This window comes from Gorilla gorilla, chromosome 1 (assembly GCF_029281585.2).
Source record: "Gorilla gorilla gorilla isolate KB3781 chromosome 1, NHGRI_mGorGor1-v2.1_pri, whole genome shotgun sequence".
NCBI lineage: Eukaryota > Metazoa > Chordata > Mammalia > Primates > Hominidae > Gorilla > Gorilla gorilla.
In genome coordinates this window covers 139,660,716-139,682,243 of record NC_073224.2, presented here as the reverse complement: position 1 = coordinate 139,682,243, position 21,528 = coordinate 139,660,716, and the positions used below count along the sequence as shown (strand labels likewise).

General features: G+C 39.2%; 1 protein-coding gene across 8 annotated transcripts in view; it reads right to left on the bottom strand.

The window, feature by feature from the left end:
- DBT (dihydrolipoamide branched chain transacylase E2) overlaps positions 1-17,536 on the bottom strand; it is a 69,220-nt gene extending 51,684 nt beyond the window's left edge. For 3 of the 8 annotated variants that reach the window (XM_063696647.1, XM_055352903.2, XM_063696653.1), the window contains exons 1-3: positions 17,406-17,535; positions 8,394-8,517; positions 3,074-3,149 (exon numbers count right to left, since the gene is read on the bottom strand). In XM_063696647.1, the coding sequence (XP_063552717.1) occupies positions 3,074-3,149; positions 8,394-8,517; positions 17,406-17,456 (251 nt within the window). In that variant the 5' untranslated portion in view covers positions 17,457-17,535. Of the gene's footprint in view, positions 1-3,073; positions 3,150-8,393; positions 8,518-16,658; positions 16,719-17,405 lie in introns of those variants that run through there. The other 5 variants (XM_055352904.2, XM_063696634.1, XM_063696632.1 and 2 more) reach the window with 3 other exon arrangements.
- Between the last annotated feature and the right edge of the window lie 3,992 nt (positions 17,537-21,528).

The following is a 21,528-nucleotide window of genomic DNA, read 5'->3' as shown; positions in this document are numbered from 1 at the left end:
GCCTCAAGCAGTCCTCCCATCTTGGCCTCCCAAAGTGTTGGAATAACAGGCATGAACCACCACACCTGGCCACATCTGTATTTTGTTTTATTTGTAACTTTTTGTTTGTAACTTTAAAAAAAATCCTATCTGATTTACAAGACAACCACATTAAGGCAATACTTATAAAACTGTGTTGATGTGCTTTATGATGTTTAAAAATGGAATACTTTCAATGTGGAATGATAATTATTTGTTTTGTTTTGTTTTTTGAGACAGGGTCTTGCTCTGGTTGCCCAGACTGGAGTGCAGTGGTGCAATCTTGGCTCACTGCAACCTCTGCATCCTGGGCTCAAGCCATCCTCTCACCTCAGCCTCCCAAGTAGCTGACACTACAGGCCTGTGCCACCATGCCAGGCTAATGGAATGATAATTCTAAAAAAGAAAAACAGGAATACATATGACAGAAATAGCAAAAGGAAGGAAGAGACAATAGAGCTATATTGGAGCAAAGTCTTTGTATTCTATTGATATTAAGTTTCTACTAATCCAAATTATAGTGTTTTAAATTAACATGTTAATTGTAATCCTCAGGGCAACCACAAAGAAAATAACTTTAAAATATACAGTAAAAAGTTTACATACTCCAATAAAAAGGCAAAGATTGGCAGAACAGATTCTAAAAAAATGTTCCAACTATATGCTGAGAAATATAATTTAAATTCAACAACACAAATGGTAAAAAGTAAAAGGATTGAAAAAGATATGTCACACAAGGCCAGGTGTGATGGCTCGCCTGTAATCTCAGGAGTTTGAGACCAGCCTGGGCTACAAAGCAAGACCCTGTCCCTCAAAAAAAGGAAAAAAAAAGAAAGCAAGCAAGCTAGAGTGGCTATACTATCAGACAAAATAGACTTTAAGACAAAAGCACACATAACATCTAAACTTGTTTTAGAAGTTTGTCAAAGGATTTGTGAAATTTAAGTATTTTTTTTCTTTTTCCATACATATGCACCCACAAATTCTAAGAATGAGGTTTTATTTACCCTTACCCAAAACCACACTACCTTCTGTTAAATTATGCTTCCTTACATATTCAAATTTCTATTCTCAGGCTTCATTTTATAGAACAGAATTCTGCCCTTTAGCATTTTACCAAGTGCAACACAATACATATTTTTTCCTTAAGTTATTTATGGATATTGTTTGAAATGCTTGTTCCTCAGTGCGTAAAGAAATAGCAGTTGAACATAAATTTAATTTACTCAGCAAGGCCATTTTTACTTCCTGCAGAAAAAGTACACTCACCAGCAGTTTTGCCACAAGAGTACACGGAACAAAGGAGACAGGGTCATTTATAACCTGACGCATCCAACCTACTGCTGTGTCCAATTTCCATTGGCTGGAATGGGACCTCACATTCTGTATTTGTCCTGATTGGCTAGCAACTTAGCACTTTTTAAAAGAGGCAAAGGTAGAGGAGAACAAAGGAAGGAGGAAGTAACTTGTGGAATGCTGAGAAAGGTAAAAACACCTTCAGATAAGGAAGAGGAACAGCCTATGACCTAATGCTTGCTTGGACCAGTATAAGCATGCCAGGGCAAATTTTTAGGCTAAATTGTAGGAGCTAAGAACATAAAGTACATTGATTTCTTTATCACGGCTAGCAGATATTTAAGAATGTTAGCACAGGTCTTTGAATAAATTTTGCTTCTAAGAGAAGTTACTATTTATTCCTAATTAAATGAGGAAGAAAGTCTTTGAAGAGGAACCTCTACTTTACTTTTTACAATATGAAGTTAGGAAAAAAACCAGAATTCAAGAAAGCTCTTAATATTTCTTAAAGAACTTCTGAAAAACTAATCAAATGATTAGTTTCTCATTAAAAGAGCTTTTAGAATTTTATTAGGAATAAAATGATTTCCCCTTCCAAGAGCCGTAAGCCCTATACTAAGCATATGGGTCTAGAGAATAAGAGGTAGAAATTAACAAATGGTTTTTTAAAACAATCAAAAAAAGCTGGGTGCAGTGGCTCATGCCTGTAATCCCAACACTTCGGAAGGCCCAGGTGGGAAGATCACTTGAGGCCAAGAGTTCAAGACCAGTATGGTCAACATAGTAAGACCTCATCTCTACCAAAAAAAAAAAAGTCAAAAATCTTTAAAGATTTTTTACTACTGTCTTGGTCTTGAAAAGAAGGTATTATCAAATGCATTTCTTATACATGACATTATTTTGATCCTTTCAACACTCCAGAGGTTGGCAGAGCAAGTACTATTATCCTCATGTGACACATTAAGAGACCAAGTGAGTCACAGGTAGGACAGCTAATAAGTTTCCAGGTCAGACTCTTCTGATTTGAAGTCCATTGCTCTTTCCATAATCCCACAGTGCCACCAGAGACATAACCATAAGGTATGTTTATGTTATTACAGTTCTCTTCTAATTTACAAAGCAATAATAATAAGTACAAGAAAAGAATGTTCAGGTGGTTGAACCAGATTCTTAAAAGGATCTTTAATGGTATAAATCTAAGGTGGGAAGTAATCTATTTACTCATCTTAACTGCCACTTCTAAAAACCTCTAAAACTGAGTTCGGTACCCAGAGGTGTTTCTATTTTTCCAGAAGGTGAAAGAAAAAAATGGGATAGAGGATGAAAGGCTTTTGTCTGTTTCAGGCCCTTTTTTGGACAATTTTTTAATGTTTCAAAATTTATTTTTTGATTCATGACTTTTGGTAAAATATTTTCATCTCTTCTAAACATACAAGTAAACTGTATCAGGTAATGGTAAGTCAAACGTACTTACATTCTTACTAAAGTCATTTTCATAACAGTGAAGAGAGCTTAGACTACCTGACAGTTTTAAATCACACTGAATAAAGTACCTTGATGTATGACAAATTCCTTCACCACTATATCATCAACACAAGGTAATTCTACCTTATTGCTTTTAAAAATGCATTATGTGTTTATAAAGACGTTTCTCAATTTAAATGGATTCCCACTATCCATTAAATAAATAAAAATAAAAAGTTATTTTTACTCAAATTATTTTTAAATTTACTTAAGAGCTTTTTTCAGATTCACTTACCATTCTTTAACAGTTACTTCTCTAATCCCTTCTCCAATGTCTGAGAGCTTGAACTGAACAACCTGTCCACGGAGAGCTTCAAAGACAAATGAGAAACGACCTCATTAAGTATGTAACATATTACTAATATATACTTTCACATCTAAAATTAGAGAATGTTCTCAGGCAGAGGCAGAAATTCTTCCATCTTACAGACAGAAAAACAGCATTTTATAATTTTTAAGAGCATAACCATTACTCATAACCATTAGAGATTTAAATAAATTATTTTACAACACAGACTTACTGGCACTGCCACAGAACTTACATTTTCTAACTTCCAAAATGGTCTGTTATAAGGCTATAAAAGGCCCTACTAACAAATTAATTAAATTTTGAAACAATGTAATGAATAGAAAATAGAACAAAGATATACAAAGAGAGACCCAGCTAGATATCCTTGTTTTAAGTTATGAAACTATAATAACATGAACAGATTTCTTTTGAATTTATATAACTATTCTTTCTCATTCTTAATGGCTAAAAATCAGGCAGTTCTACACCTAGCAAACTTGATGGAAACTTGTTTGTCCAAACTTACGTTCTGCCACCTTATCCCTAAGTCGTCTCTTTCCTCTTTCCATTTTCTACCCCTTTTCAAATTTCTACCCATCCCTCTTTTTTTTGGAGACAGAGTCTCACTATGTTCCCCAGGCTGGAATACAGTAGACATTCACAGGTGCATAAATGCATACTACAGCCTCAAACTCCTGGGCTCAAGCAATCCTCCTCCCTCCATCTCCTGAGGAAGCTGGGACCACCCACCACACCCAGCTTCTATACCCTCTTTGTAATACTTAGATGCCAGTGATACTGTATGGTAATTATTCTCAAAAGAGAAAAGTATTTCTGATCATTTGAAAGCACGTATGGACCCTCCCACTTTTCCAGGTTAACAAATGGCTCTGAACCTATTCAGGAATGCTCCTGTATCTTTAGACTGCTGTTAACCATATTTGCTTATAAAACATATAACAAATTAATTAGGGTTGTAAAATTTTCTTAAATATGAGGAGTTAAATTAGTAATAAAAAATACAAAATACATTTTGGTTATGGAGGTATTAGGTACCTCTTACTTCCTCTCTAGCAAGTTGGGTCCTCTCACAGCTTGCTGATTGGAGTATAACCTGGCAACTTTCTGAATGGTTTAGCATTAACAATCAAAAGCATTTAAAAACATTTTTTTAAATCAACATTCTTGATTCCATAAGTAATTCCACTTGCTAAAAAATGGTTACTATAGGGTCATAATGAAGAACTGGAAATCAATCTAAGTAACACAAAAACAAGAAAATATACTATGGCACTTCCATACAAAGCAATATGCAAGGAACAACAAGAGCATGAAAATGTGATGGTTCATGGCAAGGTTAAAGAACAAACAGTTCTCTATAGCCGAAGATGCGGTATGTGGCAAGAAATCAGCCCAGATTTAAAAGACTTTGTGCACCATGCTAAAATATTTGAACTTCATCCTAAAGGTGATCAGGACCCAGTGGTAAATTAACATGGTCATAAATTCTTTGCAGCTGTTCCCATCAGGAGGCCGAGTCTATTTCACCAGTTCTTAAATCTGTGCTGGGCTGTGACTTGCTTTGACAAATAGAATATAACAGAAGTGAAGTGTGCAGTTTCATGAGGCTAGGCCTCAAAAGTCTGCACAGCTTCTCCCTTCTCCCTTTTGGAATGCTGCCCTAAAATCCTCATGCAAGGAAGTTGATCTAGTCTACTGGAGGATGAGACATCAGGAAAAGGAGAAATGAGGTGCCCCATCGGAAACCCAGCATGAATTGTCAGACACATGAGTGAGACCATCTTGGACTTTCCAGCCCATATGATCCTCTAGCTGAATACAGCCATAGTAGGGAGCCTGGGCGTAACCAGCAAGGAAATCACCCAGCCAACCTGCAGAATCCTGAGAAATGATCAGTCCTTGTTGCTTTAAGCCACTAAGTTGTGGGATTGTTTGTTATTCAGCAGTAATTAACTGATATGGAATCCTATTTATAATATCAGATCTGCAACTTTAGGTCTATAAGTTTAGGAAAAAATTTCTCTGGCAGGAGTGTGGTAGATGGGGTCGGGGAGTGGGTGGGAGAGGCAAAACAAGGCAGGGGAAGCAGGAGGCTACTTCAGGTAAGAAGCAGAAGTACAGAATTTATTAATTTATTATTTTTTTAGAGACAGGTTCTCACTCTGTTGCCCAGGCTGGAGTGCAGTGGCACAATCAGCTCATGATAACTTCAAGTTCCTAGGCTCAAGTGATTCTCCCACCTCAGCTAGGACTAGCAGCTGACTACAAGTCCATACCACCACACCCAAGTAATTTAAAAAAATTTTTTGTAGAGGTGAGGTCTCACTTTTTTGTGGCCCAGGCTGGTCTTGAACTCCTGGCCTCAAGCAAGCCTCCTGCCTCAGCTTCCCAAAGTGCTGGGATTACAGGTGTGAGCCACTCTGCCCAGTACAGAAGTATGTGATTTATATATTCATATACTTTTCAAAGCCGTTTGAAAAGAAGGCAGATTTAAGAAAAATGTAAGATGTAAAATTAATAGGTTTTGACAATCAATTTGATGTGAGACTAGAGTCAGGATGACTCCAGGTTTCTAGCTTTCCTTCCTCCCTCCCTCCCTCAAGATGACTCTAGGTTTCCTTCCTTCCTTCCCTCCTTCCTTCTTTCCCTCCTTCCTCCCTCGCTTCCTTCCTTCCCTCCTTCCTTCCTTCCCTCCTTCCTCCCTCGCTTCCTTTCCTCCCTTCCTTCCCTCACTTCCTTTCCTCCCTTCCTTTCCTTGATTCTCCCCTCCCTCCTGATGGCTCTAGGTTTCTAGCTTCCCTCCCCTCCCCCCCCTCCCCATCCCTTCCCTTCCCGTCCTGTCTCATCACGTCCCTTCCAGTCCCGTCCCTTCCTCCTCTTCCTCCTCCTCCTTCTCTTCTTCTTTTTTCTTTTATTTCCCCTCCCCTTCCCTTCCTTCCTTCTCCGTCTCCTCCTCCTTCTTCTCTTCTCTTCTCTTCTTTTCTTTTCTTCTTAGACACGGTCTAACTCTGTTGCCCAGGCTGGAGGGCAGTGGCATGATCACAGCTCACTGCAGCCTCAAACTCTGGGGCTCAGGTGATCCTCCTACCTCAGACTCCTGAGTAGCTGGGACTACAGGTGTGGACCACCATGCTCAGCTGACTTTTTAAAATTTTTTGTAGAGGCAGGGTCTCATATCAATGGTTAAGCTAGGCTAGTCTAGCTTAATGACTTACTGAGTTAGGAAATATCAGAAGGAAAAGAGATTTGTAGAAGACTGAGTTTTGGGGACATTGGAATGGAGTTGGTGAGAGATGTGAGCTACAGCTACAGATTCAGAAGTGTTCAATGAGGTGAGAGTTGAAGGCATGTGTGTAGATGTAGTACAAGAAGAGAGGGCAAAGGATGGGATCCTATGAAAAACTGAAGTTTAAAAGAGAAGCAGAAGAAGAGAAACCTTAATAAGTATCCAGAGAAAGCAGTATTAGTATATGTAAGCAGTATTAGTATATCTAAGCAGTATTAGAGTATGTAAGTACTTTATATATTCTAATTTATTTAATCCACCCAAGTATAAGGATCTTTGCTTTGTGTACTGATATATCCCAAGCACCTAGAGCAGTGCCTTGGAACACAGGTGATCAATAAATATTAATTATTGAATGAATGAATTCTCACAAGAATACAATTAGCTAAATACTATGATTACTCCCATTTCCCAGATGGTGAAACTTGCTTAAAGTTACACTGCTAGTAATTTGTAGACCAGGAATCCAAGTAGCCTGGAACTGGTATATCCAGCAACCCAAAGTTCCTAAGTGTTTACAGACTGGACCACGAAGTTGAAGTATTTACTTGAATGACCTCTATTTTCTCTGGGAAGTAACAAAAAAAGATCAACTTTAAAAAAATGGAAATTTTTGTAAAAGTAGTGAAGGTAAAGTTTACATATCTTAGGCTATAGTGGAGGATGACATAGAAAAAACATGGAAGATGGCTGGGAACAGTGGCTCACACCTGTAATCCCATCACTTTGAGAGGTGAGACCCTGTCTCAAAAAAAAAAAAAAAAAAAAAAAAAAAGAAAGCAAAAGAAAAGGCATGGAAGGCCGGTGCAGGGCTCATGCCTGTAATCCCAGCCCTTCGGGAGGCAGAGGCAGGAGGATCTCTTGAATCCAGGAGTTTCAGACCAGCCTGGGCACTGTGACAACACCCTGATAAATAAATAAATTAGCCAGGTGTAGTGATGTACACCTGTAGTCCCAGCTACTCAGGAGGTTGAGGCAGGAGGATCATTTGAGCCCATGAGTTTGAGGTTACAGTGAGCTATGATTGTGCCACTGCACTCCAGCCTGAGCAACAGAGCTCAAAAAAAAAAAAAAAAAAAAAAAAAAACATGAAAAGGCTGACTTGGGGTCTGCCTGGAATTCCCCCATTTTTCATTCCCAGCACAAACTAAGCTCCCATGTATCTGTCAAAAACTTAATAGTGTAACAAAAGTCTAGGGTTCTTTATCAGGGTTCTAAATAGAACATCAGGAAAAAAAACAGTTCTTGTGCCCTTGCCAAATCTAATACTTAATCCTTCAAGTTCTTTACAGAGGGTAGAAAAAGCTGGGGAAAAAGTAAGTAAATGGTGAAAGTCAGGGAACTTTCTATTTAGTACCAAATCAGGCTGGTTTCATCACACCATGTTCACTTGACAGATTAAGTGCTTCTTTCAACAAACAATACCACAATGTGTATGTTAACACAAAGACACCTCTATTAAGTCAACAATTTACCTTGACTGAGAAAGTCATATCAATGCTGACTATTGCACTTAGATGAGCCAGATGATAAATAAATGGCCGAACACAACCCATTCCCAATATTATAAAGACACAAGTGCTGGGCGAGATAAGTTAATGCCTGTAATCCCAGCTCTTTGAGAAGCTGAGGCAGGAGGATCACTTGAGCCCAGGAGTTCAGGTTATAGTGAGCTGTGATTACACCACTGCATTCCAATCTGGGCAACAGAGTGAGATCCTGTCTCTAAAAAAAAATTTTTTTTAAAAAGGGGTGCCAGTGTTAAGGAAAGTATGTAAAAGAGAGGGATGAGAAAAAAGAAAGTGAGAACTGGAAAAATGTGGGGAGATGGGAAGGGCCCAGCTAGAAATACAGAGTCGACTTTTTTTTGTTTAAAAAGTCTAAATCAACTACTAAAAAATATTACTGAATGAGGTACAAAACATTATTTTATACACGTTATTTTGAAATCATACTTACCAGCAGTTGTTTTCAGGAAGTGATGTGGATGACTATACTTGAATGAAGGATAACCAAAGAAACACACATAATTTGGCTTCAAAACATGAACATTACCACATGTTTGAAAATAGCGAACACAAATCTACAGATGAGAAAACAAAAAGTAAAAGCATTTATAAACAACCATACCGGCTTATCTCTAAGTATAAATTGAATTTCAATTCCATTCTGAAAGTAGAACCATTGTCACAATAGAAATATTATATCCTTAGATTTAGATTTGTTACATTTATGATCCTTACCCAAAATTCCTTCTGAAAGTAAAGACATTTTAACAGTGTATTCTGTATAAATACATCAGCTTATAGGTATGCTTAAGTCATTGGACTTCCTGAACTAAAACTACTAAAGAATTCTAAATAGTTAGCATCTAAAAACAATGAAAAACTTGTATAGTATGATACCCCAAAGTTTACTTATAGTAACTTATAGATGACTCTTTAGAATTAACTATTTTACATAGTACCTTACTATAATATTATTTTAAAATCTCTTATAGAAATAAGTAGGCCCAAATGTATTCAACTCTATATATCAAAACTTAAGTGTCTGAAAGGTATTGTGTGTGTGTGTGTGTGTGTGTGTGTGTGTGTGTGTGTGTGTGTGTGTGTATTTGAGACAGGGTCTCACTCTGTTGCCCAAGCTGGAGTGCAGTGGTGCGATCACAGTTCACTGAAGCCTTGACCTTCTAGGCTCAAGGGATCCTCCTGCCTCAGCCTTCCAAGTATCTGGGACCACAGGCGCATGCCACCCCACCCAATTAATTTTGTTTATTATTTGTAGAGACAAGGTCTCAGTATGTTGCCCAGGCTAGACTTGAAGTCCTGAGCTCAAGCAATCCTCCCACCTCAGCCTCCCAAAGTGCTAGAATTACAGGTGCGAGCCACCATGCCAGGCCATGATATCTTATTTGGAAAGTTAATATTTCAATGCCATTAGGCCAGGTGCGGTGGCTCACGCCTGTAATCCCAGCACTTTGGGAGGCCAAGGCGGGCAGATCACGAGGTCAGGAGTTAAAGAGACCAGCCTGGCCGATATGGTGAAACCCTGTCTCTACTAACAATACAAAAGAATTAGCTGGGCATGGTGGCATGCGCCTGTAGTCCCAGCTACTTGGGAGGCTGAGGCAGGAGAATCGCTTGAATGCAGGAGGCAGAGGTTGCAGTGAGCCAAGATCGAGCCACTGCACTCCAGCCTGGCGACACGGCAAGACTCCATCTCAAAAAAAAAAAAAATTTCAATGTTATTAATACTTAACTACATCATACTGTAAACATAAACTACAGAAATGTATTTACTTATTTAATTTTAAAGCCCTGAGCTTACTTCTCTGCAGAAATTTCTAACCTTCTTAGTATAAGAATACAGATAAGTGAAACTTTTTCATGTATGTAACAGAGTCACTTTTACTTTAAAAAAAAATCATGTACATTAGTGGTGATTAGCTCTTAACTTTTAAAGGCTATGTTATAATAAACATCATATAGTACAGTCATGTTTTAATACATATTTATGAGCTAGAATTTTTGTTTTTTTCTGATAGCAAATATAAAAGTAAAAGTTTGGTTTACTGACAAGAACAATACATTTAAATTCTTATTTTTTTACTTTAAATTTCAAGCTATTACTGATTTCCGAAGGCAAAGAAAAACTGAAGATCCCTTTCCTAAAACATAAATAATCTTAAATCATTCATCTTAACTTTAGAGATCACCCTAAATCAACTAGTCTTTATAATATCAACATTTTATTCTTATTAACATTAATATTCAGGAAATATAAAGCCTAACTAAAATAATTAAAATTGATAACTTAAAACCAGAAGACAATAAAATAATTCCCTTTCCCAAACATTTCCATTTTGTTTGTCCTTGCTTTCTCCTTCAGCTCCCATAATCCTGACTCTTGGTCAACAATAAAATCAAAGGAGTGAATCAACCTCTGTTTCATAGACATAAAACTTAGGGACAATAAAGGAAAGTTTTGAAGTATATAGATTCACCTTAAATAAAATTGTTCATATTTGTAAAACATTTGAAAGAAAATTAAACTACTAGAAGGTCTTACCTTCAACAACAACACAACTCCTATTGAACTATTCATGGGTCGGGGCAGCATAAACCATCAAGCTTAACATTTATTGAGTGCCACCCATGTGCTGAGTACTTTCTTTTCAGACAGGCCAGGCATGGTGGCTCTGGCCTGTAATCCCATCACTTTGGGAGGCTGAGGTGAGTGGATTGCTTGAGGTCAAGAGTTTGAGACCAGCCTGGCCAACATGACGAGACCCCCTCTCTACTAAAAATACAAAAATTAGCTGGACATGGTGGCACACGTAGTCCCAGCTACTTGGGAGGCTGAGGCACAAGAATCACTTGAACCTGGGAGGCAGAGGTTGCAATGAGCCAAGATCACACCACTGCACTTCAGCCTAGGTGACAGAGAGACCTTGTCTCCAAAAAAAAAAAAAAGAAAGAAAAAAAGAAAAATAGTCTTTTTAGACATCGTCTTTTTTTCTTTTTTTTTTTGAGATGGAGTTTCACTCTGTCACCCAGGCTGGAGTGCAGTGGCATGATCTCAGCTTACTGCAACCTCCGCCTCCCAGGTTCATGCGATTCTCGTGCCTCAGCCTCCCAAGTAGCTGGGACTACAGGCATGTGCCATCATGTCCAGCTAAACTTTTTTTTTTTTTGTATTTTAGTAGAGACGGGGTTTCATTATGTTGCCCAGGGTGCTCTCAAACTCCTCAGCTCAGGCAATCCGCCCACCTTGGCCTCTCAAAGTACTAGGATTACAGGCATGAGCCATGGTGCCCGGCCCAGACATCATCTTTATATTTACAATTTCCCTGTGGAACATACACGTTAGCCCTCTTCAACACACGGGAAACTGGTGGGAAAGGTGAAGTAATTTGTCCAAGGTCACACAGCGAATAAGTGGAACAATCGAGCTCTGAAGCTAAGTAAATTTGATGTCAAAGACCCTAGAAATAGGAGAAATAATCCCTAATTTCAAAGAGTTTACAACGTATGTGAGAAAATAAACACACATACAAACACACTCAAGCATGGACATGCATGCTCTAACTTTTTGCAATAAGAGGCATAGGCTTCTTCAATATAGTCCATAGGTTTACGAAAAAAAAAAAAAAGAGGCATAGGCAGTAAGTGATAAAGGAGTTTAAGCAGGCCGGGCACAGTGGTTCATGCCTGTAATCTCATTGCACTCCAGCCTAGGCAACAAGAGCAAAATTCTATCTCAAAAAAAAAAAAGGAGTTTAAGTAGAGGGGTCTGGTGGGTTTTTTTTCACGTTAGTGTGACCTGGGAAGGCTTCTTGGAGGAAGATTTAAGCTGCACTGTGCATAATAAGCATACATAATAAAAGAGCAGAAGAGCACTTTAAAGGCAGAGGAAACAGCATAAATAAACTACAGCAGAAATTGACTTAGCATATCTGCTGGAACATTGAGCAGCTTGATTTGGCTTGACTAAAGGTATAAAAGAGAGCAATGGAAACAGCTCAAGGAGGAAATGGTTGATGACTATAATGTCAGTATAAGGAGTTTGAACTCATACATTATGGGTTATTGAAGAAAAAGGATTAGGAAATTAGTAGTGGTTTATTGAATAGATTATAACAGATAAAATCTGGAGAGAAAGGGAGAAGTCAAGAAACTATTACATACCAAAATTATCAAAAACGGATTTTTTTTAAAAAAAGAACTATTACCGTATTCCTCTCTTATCTCCTTATGTGCAGTGGACACGTTCAAGACACCCCGGTGGGTGCCTAAAACCATGGACAGTACTGAATCCTACATATTCTACATATACCATGTTTTTCCTATACATACATACCTATGATAAAGTTTAATTTATAAATCAGACACAGTAAGACAGTAATAACAACTAATAATAAAATAGAAAAATTATAATAATATACTGTAATAAAGGTTTTGTGAATGTGGTCTCTCTCTCAAAATATCTTACTGTACTGTGCTCACCTATTTTCAGACTACAGTAGATCATGGGTAACTGAGACCACAGATAAGAAGGGGAGAGTACTGTATAGTATTTGAGACACAAAGCAACAGGCTCCTGACTGAGGTAATTAATAGTAGAAAAAGAAAAAAAGCAACAAAAGTACCATAGGCAGTATATGATTAATATAATAGTAATTGAATGGCTATGAGGAGAAGGCTAAAAACACTGTGAAGTTGCTGAATAGATGGATTAACAGGCAACAGGAAAGAGGAGAAGAAATAATTTTTCAAGCTAGAATTCCAAATTTTTTTTTAGAAACAGACTATTAGACTAGTAAATTATATTTTTTAATTTTCTTCAAAGACAGGGTCGGCTGGGTGCAGTGGCTCACGCCTGTAATCCCATCTCAAATAATAATAATAATAATAATAATAATAATAATAATAATAAAATAAAGACAGGGTCTCACTTTTTTGCCCAGGATGGTCTTAAACCCCTGGGCTGAAGCAATCCTCCTGTCTCAGTCTCCCAGAATGCTAGGATTACATGTGTGAGCCACCACACCCAGCTAGACTAGTAAATTAAGCATAAGGCTTTAAACCTCCAATTTTAAAAAGGCATGCTTATGGAATTATCAGTTTTATATATTTTATATTTGAAGCAATTCTAAATTCATCTATGAACAATACTAAAGACACCTAATTCTATGGGGACCATCTGTACCAATTTGCCTGAGGTGATACCCAATTCACCCCTAGTGATTCAAGGCAATTATTAGTAACACCATTTTCATTCTCAAATACATCCTGGTTGAACAACTATACGTGTAGTCTAAGTCTTAATGCAATTATTTGACTAAAATAGGTCTTTCCTTGATTTTAAAAATAATTCAGCCAGGTGCAGTGACTCATGCCCATAATCCCAACATTTTGGGAGTCCAAAGCAGAAGGATCACTGGAGCCCAGGAGTTCAAGACCATACTGGGCAACGCAGTGAGACTTTGTCTACTAAAAATCAAAATAATTAGCTGGCTGTGGTGGTGAATGCCTGTAGTCCCAGCTACTTGGGAGGCTGAGGAAGGAGGACCACTTGAGCCCAGGAGGTCAAGACTGCAGTGAGCCAAGATCATGCCACCACACTCCAGCCTGGGCAACAGAGCAAGAACCTGTCTCAAAAATAATAATAAATAAAATAAAAAATTAGGCCAGGTGCAGTGGCTCACACCTGTAATCCCAGCACTTTGGGAGACTGAGGCAGGCGGATCACGAGGTCAAGAGATCAAGACCATCCTGGCCAACACAGTGAAACCCCGTCTCTATTAAAAATACAAAAATTAGCTGGGCATGGTGGCGTGTGCCTGCCCAGTTACTTGGGAGGCTGAGGCAGGAGAATCGCTTGAACCCAGGAGGCGGAGGTTGCAGTGAGCTGAGATTGCACCACTGCACTCCAGCCTGGTGACAGAGTGAGACTCCGTCTCAAAAAAAATAAAAATAAAAAATCAATAATTCAATATCACAACCAGGACAGAAGAACATAAAGGGAAATGAAACTGTTCACCAAAGTACTGTATTAAGGAAATATTTAATAATAATTCAATAGGCAGCTGTTGAGCACTCCTAAAGTCAGACATTGTACTGGACTTGGAAATGCAAAGCTAAATAAGATGCAATATATAGTTCCTGAATTCAAATTGCTTACACTTTACTACAGGAAGACAGACACAACAGAAAAATTCCAAATGGCATGATTAATCAAGAGTCAAATGCATTATGTCCTAGGGAAATGTAAAACACAACATTATAAGGCTATTTTAATAATTTACTACGGGGGTAAGAACTGTTTTTGCTTACAACTTTTTACAAGAGTTTACAAACCTGACTTTTTTTTTACTGAGTCATTTAAAAAATATTTATGCGCACCTACAATGTGCCAGGCACTTGGGATTATACAGAGAACAAAACAGATGCAATTTCTTCCCTTATAGAATGCACAGTACAGTGAAAGGTAAAGACAAGTAAACCGGTGATTATAACACGTGCTATAATGAAGGAAATAGAGTGTGTTAAGGGAACCTAGCTGGAGAAAGTTATGTTGAAGTAAGACTTGACGGATGAGTAGGTGTAACCCAGGGGATGAGGTATGTTGCAGATAAGGCCACAGTGGAGTAAGGCAAGAGTCTTTAAAGCAGAGGAAATACATGTGCAAAGGTCTGGAGTTGAGAGAGAAAGCACAGTGTGTGTGCAATTAACTCAAGTTGTTCAACAGACTTCTAGTGTAGTTTAGTGTGCAATAAGGGTGGGGAAGTGTCAGAGTTGGGGTTGGGATGGGTAGGTTTTGGTAAGGAATGAGGTCTAAGAGACTGGAAAGGTCCAGATCATAAATTGCCTCATAGTCATTTGAATTTTGGACATTTTGCTGAAGGCAGTTTTAAGCAAGAAAATGACATTATCAAATGTCTCTTACTTTATAAGATCACTCTGGCTACACTATGGAGAATGGGTTGGAAAAACTACAAGACCACTGGAGGCATATAATCCAGTTAAGAAGGGCCAAGACACCTCCAGTTGAGGGCAGGGTGGAAAAATCATGACTAGATTTCTTCAGAGAGAATTACAGGCTCAAATCAAGAGAACTGGGCCAAGGGCAGTGGCTTACACCTGTAATCCCAGCACTTTGGGAGGCCAAGGCAGGAGGATCACCTGAGATCAGGAATTCAAGACCAGCCTGGCCAACATGGCAAAACCCCGTCTCTACTAAAAATACAAAAATTAGCCAGGCATGGTGGTTCGCGCCTGTAGTGCCAGCTACTTGGGAGGCTGAGGCAGGAAAATCACTTGAACCCAGGAGGTGGAGGTTGCAGTAAGCCGAGATTGCACCACTGCACTCCAGCCTAGGCGACAGATCAAGACTCTTCTCAAAAAAAAAAAAAAAAAAAAAAAATTAAGAGAAACTGGTTTGAGGGTTGAGTTCTAGAGGCTGGAGAGTCTGACCTGCTTTGAAGCTTTATGGCAGACACTGTGAGAAGACTAAAGACAAGCTTTTCTGCTGGGCATGGTGGCTCACCCTGTAATCCCAGCACTTTGGGAGGCCAAGGCGGGTGGATCACTTGAGGTCAGGAGTTTGAGACCAGCCTGGCCATCATGGTGAAACCCCGTCTCTACTAAAAATACAAAAATTAGCTGGGCATGGTGGCGTGTGCCTGTAGTCCCAGAGATTTGGGAGGCTGAGGCAGAAGAATCGCTTGAACCTGGGAGGCAGAGGCTGCAGTGAGCCAAGATCGCACCACTGTACTCCAGCCTGGGTGACAGAGAGAGACTCCATTTAAAAAAAAAAAAAAAGACAAGTTTTTCTAAGCTCCCTTGTGCTAGCAGGGGCCATGTAACACAGTTCTGGCCAGTGAGACTGGAACCTCCTCCTCTTCCACCTTCCTGCCTTCAACATAAATAAGAAGTCGTAGCAGCCCTCTTGTAAACAGTAGGAAAAGGACAAATGAACTACTAGGGAAATGACGACATTGATAATCATAAGCCACTTAATGCGAGCTGACATCTAATTGGGGATGCTCTGTATGCATGGATACTTAATTTCCTATTTATTGGTTGGGTTTTTAATTGCAGCTGGAAAACATCATATACATATGAAACTGGAGATTTCCAGGACAGTAGGATATATGGGTTTGGAGTAGACCTGGTTGGAAGACTGGGGAACTTTAGGACTCATCAGCATAGATGGTAACTAAATACAAAGAGTGGATGGGATAACCCAGAAAGTGGGAAAAGTGCAGAGGGCCAAAGTCAGAGCCCTTTAGAAAAAGCAATATTTAAAAGGCGGGAAGGGAAAGAGGGTATTGGGATGAAGTGGCCAAAGATGAAGAAAGAATAATATTGGGAAACTGGTGTCACAGAAAACAAGAATGGAAAGCCCTAGAAAGAAGAGAGACCAATATGTGTAAGTGTTGCTGAGAAGAGCTCTCTTCTCCTGGTTATCTCTTATCCTTCTTAAATCTCAAGTCATACAGTATCCTCTGGGAACTCCTCTGACCCCCAAGTCCACCATAGGTGTCCACTCCTGTGTGTTCCTGTAGTTCTAGGCACTTGTCCCATCACAGTACCTCTCATGCTGGGTTGTAATTTCTATCTGTCTCCCTCTCCTTTGTCCTCCACCACAAGGTTGTAATCTCTTGAGAAGGAAGATATGATGTCTATTTCATATTTGTATCTCCAGTGCCTAACACAGTACCTGGTACATAGCAGGCTCTTGAAAGTTTTTGTAAGATCGGGGTCACCAAGGCAGGAGCATCTAGGGAAAGGGAGAAGAGGCAGGAAGAAGAAACACTAAGCAAATAGGGTGTAACAAGTATCATTACCGGTATGTGTCAGTGCTTGGTGCTAAGACTGGGAGAAAGAGAAGGAAGTGCAGGGGAGATGGTGGTGGGTCACAGCCTTGGTGACAAAAGGGTAGGAATGATATGTGGTGCGGACATAGAAGTACAAGCCAAAAGAGTGACGCCGAGCTGCTCAGTTCTTCGGAAGCAGGGACCCCTGCTGATATTCTATAACTTGAACGGCCTCTTCCTCTACACACTGTAGATTCCTTGAGGGTAAGGGTCGTGTTACCAGTGTTTGGCATACTGTGGGTACGCAATAAATGCTAAACGAATATATCTCTGGATCCATAGCGCCTATCACAATGCCTGGCACCTGAAAGGCGCTCAATGAAACGCTAGCTGGGCCTCGGGGTACAGATGGAGCAGGAGGACGGCTGAGTCGCTGCAGAAGCGCTTCCAGGTAAGGGGAGGGAGTGGGTTTCCACTCCAGACTGGTCGACTAGCTCCGTTCTCTGCCCTTTATTTTGCATGCATCCCTCCACCTCTCCATCACGCGTGCCCTGGACGCCTGGCACCGGAGGAGAAAGTAAAACACCACTCCTGGATGATTCCGGACAAATCACTCCTTCCCGGCCTCAGATCTGCCCAAACGTGCTTACCAGCTTCCCCGCATTCCTGCTCCAGGTTCTCAGCATACGGACTGCAGCCATCTTACCCCGGAAATGACAACAGTGCCGCAGTCTGGAGAGACTCTCCGCGGCGCGGCCTATCAGGAGATGGGAAACGCGCCTCCCTCTGGGCGACCAATAGGGAGGGAAGAAACGAGCCTCCCACCCAACAGCCAACCAGGGAGTAGGGCGGAGCCTGAGCTAAACCCTAGGATCTGGGACCCAGCGGGGAGTGAAAAGAGACTGGGGGACGGAGGCGGGGCAGAGGGCAGCCCAAATTTAACACTGCTGTGTAAATACAGATGCACCAAAGATAATCTTTTTAGTGTATGTGATGGGGAAAATAGAGAGTGTTAAGGAAACACAAAGAAGGGTACTTACCTCAAGAAAGTTATGTTGCAGTAGGACCTGAGGGATGAGTTGGAAAACATTTCCCCGTCTTCATCTTGTAGTGTAACCGCCCCAAATACAGAAAATAGAATATTTCTATACGTTGTAGCAAGGCTCTGGACAACTAGTTGTTTCACAAGTCCATACAGCAGTACTTCCCAATGACTGCCTTTTTTACTCCCATTTATGTTTTTGATTACCAAAATTGGCTAATCAATTTTTTTCATGAAAGATGAACATTACCTAATGTCTAAAATAAACATGTTATCATCTTTCTTTTCACAGACTGCTATCAGATGCAGCTAACTAGCATATGCAATACATGTCACAGACACATGATCTTGATTTAGTTGTCTCTTAAAGAAATTTCAAGTTCAGGTCAGGTGGAACTGGTAAAGAACAGATCAGAGCTTTCTTTTAAAAGGCAATCTTCCTCAGAGCAACTAGGAAACCAATTCCTGGAAATGTCCAGGATGACATTAGTCTGTTATTGCTTCTTACGTGGGAATGAAAATCTGCACAGATGTCTAAGGAATTACAGAGAAAAAAAACGGGAACAAATACATTTTAAATGCTCAACATTGAAGATTAGTGGTTATGAAACAAAATCTCAGGTATTTCACAACTTCATTGTTTAATATGACCCAAACACTTTTTCCCCTCATTTGCCATTTTATGTATTACACACCTACACACAAAAAATCAATGCAAACAATAAATCTTATTATCTTTTTTGTTTGTTTGTTTGTTTGTTAGAGATAGGGTCTCTTGGGCCAGGCGTGGTGGCTCCTGCCCATAATTCCAGCACTTTGGGAGGCTGAGGCAGGCAAATGGCTTGAGCTTAGAAGTTCAAGATGGGATCTCTCTATGTTGCCCAGGCTGGTCTCAAAGTCCTGGTCTCAAGCCTCGATCTTCCCATTTCAGCCTCCCAAAGTCCTAGGATTACAGGCATGAGCCACTGGGTCCGGCCTAAATAGCTATCTTTCTCAGAAAATCTAGACTAGTCAAAAGAATTTCAAGTTTTTACATTTCCTTAAAAATGTTTATAGACATTATTAATATATTTGATAATCCCACAAGCATGTGTTTGTATAAAAAGCAGTGGCAGTTGTACCTTTGAAGTGAATCATCTCCCTTCCAAGCTGCTGCTATACAACTTTCTTTGTCCTAATTTCGTTTTTAACTGTACCTCTCCCCAGAAGATAACTAGTTTATTTTCCTTTACCGTCTTTTTATGTCAATGGATTCTTGCTTCTATATTCAGTATAATATGTGTCCTTATCTTTCATTCCAGCATCTGGAAAGAAATACACCATCTATTCCCTAGTTAATTCTTTTATTCGAGTTTGAAAGAAACAAAGACCCCATTTCTTCTCTTTTTTTAGATTTAAAAATGGCCAGTTATGACCCACCAATTCCACTCCTGGATAGCTATGTAAGAGAAATGACAACAGTGTTCACACAAAGACTTGTATAGGAATAATCATAACAGCATAACAGCCAAAATCTAGAAACAGCCCAGATGTCCATTAACAGGTGAATAAACAAAATGTGGCACATCCATATTCTGAAATATTATTCATCCTTAAAAATGACTGAATTAGCGATAATTGCTATGACATGGATGAATGTCAAAAAAATATTATGCTAAGTAAAAGAATACAAGCACAAAAGATCACATATTACATGATTCCATTTAAATTAAATGTCCAGAAAATGTTGATTTATAGAGATGAAAAACAGATTAGTTTTAGTTATATTAGTTATATAAAAGATTATATTAGTATTATTAATTAATAAGGTTAGCATTAGAAAACAAATTCGCCTGGGGCTAGAGGTGGAAGGGGCAGTGATTGCAGAGGCAAGAGAGATTTTTTTTGTGGTGATGAAAATTTTCTTTTGCCACTTTGTGGCAATGATTGCATAATTCTGTACATTTACTAAAAATCTTTGAATTATACACTTAAGACAGGTGAATTTTATGGTATGTAAAGTATACCATAATAAAGCTGTTAAAACTGTGTTATATGAGAGAATAATGAACATATGAATAAAAACAAATACATAAGTCTGGACGTGGTGGCTCATGCCTGTAATCCCAGCACATTGGGAGGCGAAGGCAGGTAGACCACGAGGTCAGGAGTTCGAGACCAGCCTGGCCAACATAGTGAAACCCCATCTCTACTAAAAATACAAAAATTAGCCGGGCGTGGTGGCATGCGCCTGTAGTTCCAGATACTCGGGAGGCTGAGGCAGGAGAATTGCTTAAATCTGGGAGGCGGAGGTTGTGGTGAGCCAAGATTGTGCCATTGCACTCCAGCCTGGGCAACAGAGCAAGATTCCATCTCAAAACAATACAAAACAAATACATATGTCACATGATAATATAACAAAAACCCTTGAACCTACCACTCAACTTTAAGAAATAGAACCTATGGAAAAAACACATTATGTAGGTTGTCTAAAAATAAAATACATTTTAAACTAAAAAAAAAAATAGAATCTTTCCTGTTAGTGAAGATCACTGTCTGCTCCTTCCTTTACCTCTCCCCTTCATAAGCATTATCTTGAATTGTGTTTATCATTCCTTTGTTTATTTTAGAATTGACCACATATACATATATGGATGGATGCCTAGTAACATATTATTTACTTTTGCTTGTTTTTGAGTCTCATAAAAATGGTATTAAACTGTATGTATCTTTCTGCAACTAGTTTTTCTGACATGATTTATTTATCCATTCTCTACTGAGTGGATATTTGTGCTATTTCTAGTTATTTGCTATTACCGTCAGTGCTGTTATGAACATTCTTGATCATTTCTCCTGGTGCATGTTCTAGGGTTTCTTTAGCACAGTGCTTCTCAGACATTAATGAGCATTCATAGCAACCGGGGATCTTGTTAACAAGCAGATTCTAATTCAGTAAATGTGGGTAAACCTGCCATTCTGCATTTCTAACAAGCTCCAGGTGATACAAATGCTATTGGTTAGCCAACTACACTTTGATTAGTAGGCTTAGGATAAATACCTAAAAGTTGAATTGTTGAAACAGGGGTTATGTTTATCTTCAAGTTTACTCTAGATAATACGAGATTGTTTTCCAATGTGATTGTACAAACTACATGCCTAGCTGCTGTATGTGTATTGTTCCTCATTTGATATTGTCAGATTTAAAATTTTCCCCCAATTTAGTAATTATAAAATGATGTTATAATCTTAATTTGAATTTCCCTGATTATTAATAAAGTTGAGCATGTTTCTACATGTTTATTAGCCATTCTTAGAGTGCTTGCTCAATTGTTGATATTTCTAAGATGGTTGTCTATGTTACTTTCTATAAATGTGGGACGAAATAAGATGAAACAATTTATCCTTAAGAAAATGACTGTGGGACAGGTACAGTGGCTCTGTAATCCCAGCACTTTGGAAGGCCAAGGCGGGAGGATCGCGTGAGCTCAGGAGTTTGTGACCAGCTTGGGCAACATGGCAAAACCCCATCTGTACAAAAAATTAGCTGGGGGTAGTGGCGTGTGCCTGTAGTCCTACAGACTGAGGCGAGAGGATCACTTGAGCTCTGGAGCTCGAGGCTGCAGTAAGTTGTGATTGCATCACTGCACTCCAGCCTAGACAACAAGGCAAGACCCTGCCTAAAAAAAAAAAAAAAAAATAGAACATGACTGTGGCTTCATTAAATTGACACTCTGCTCTATTCAATGGAATTC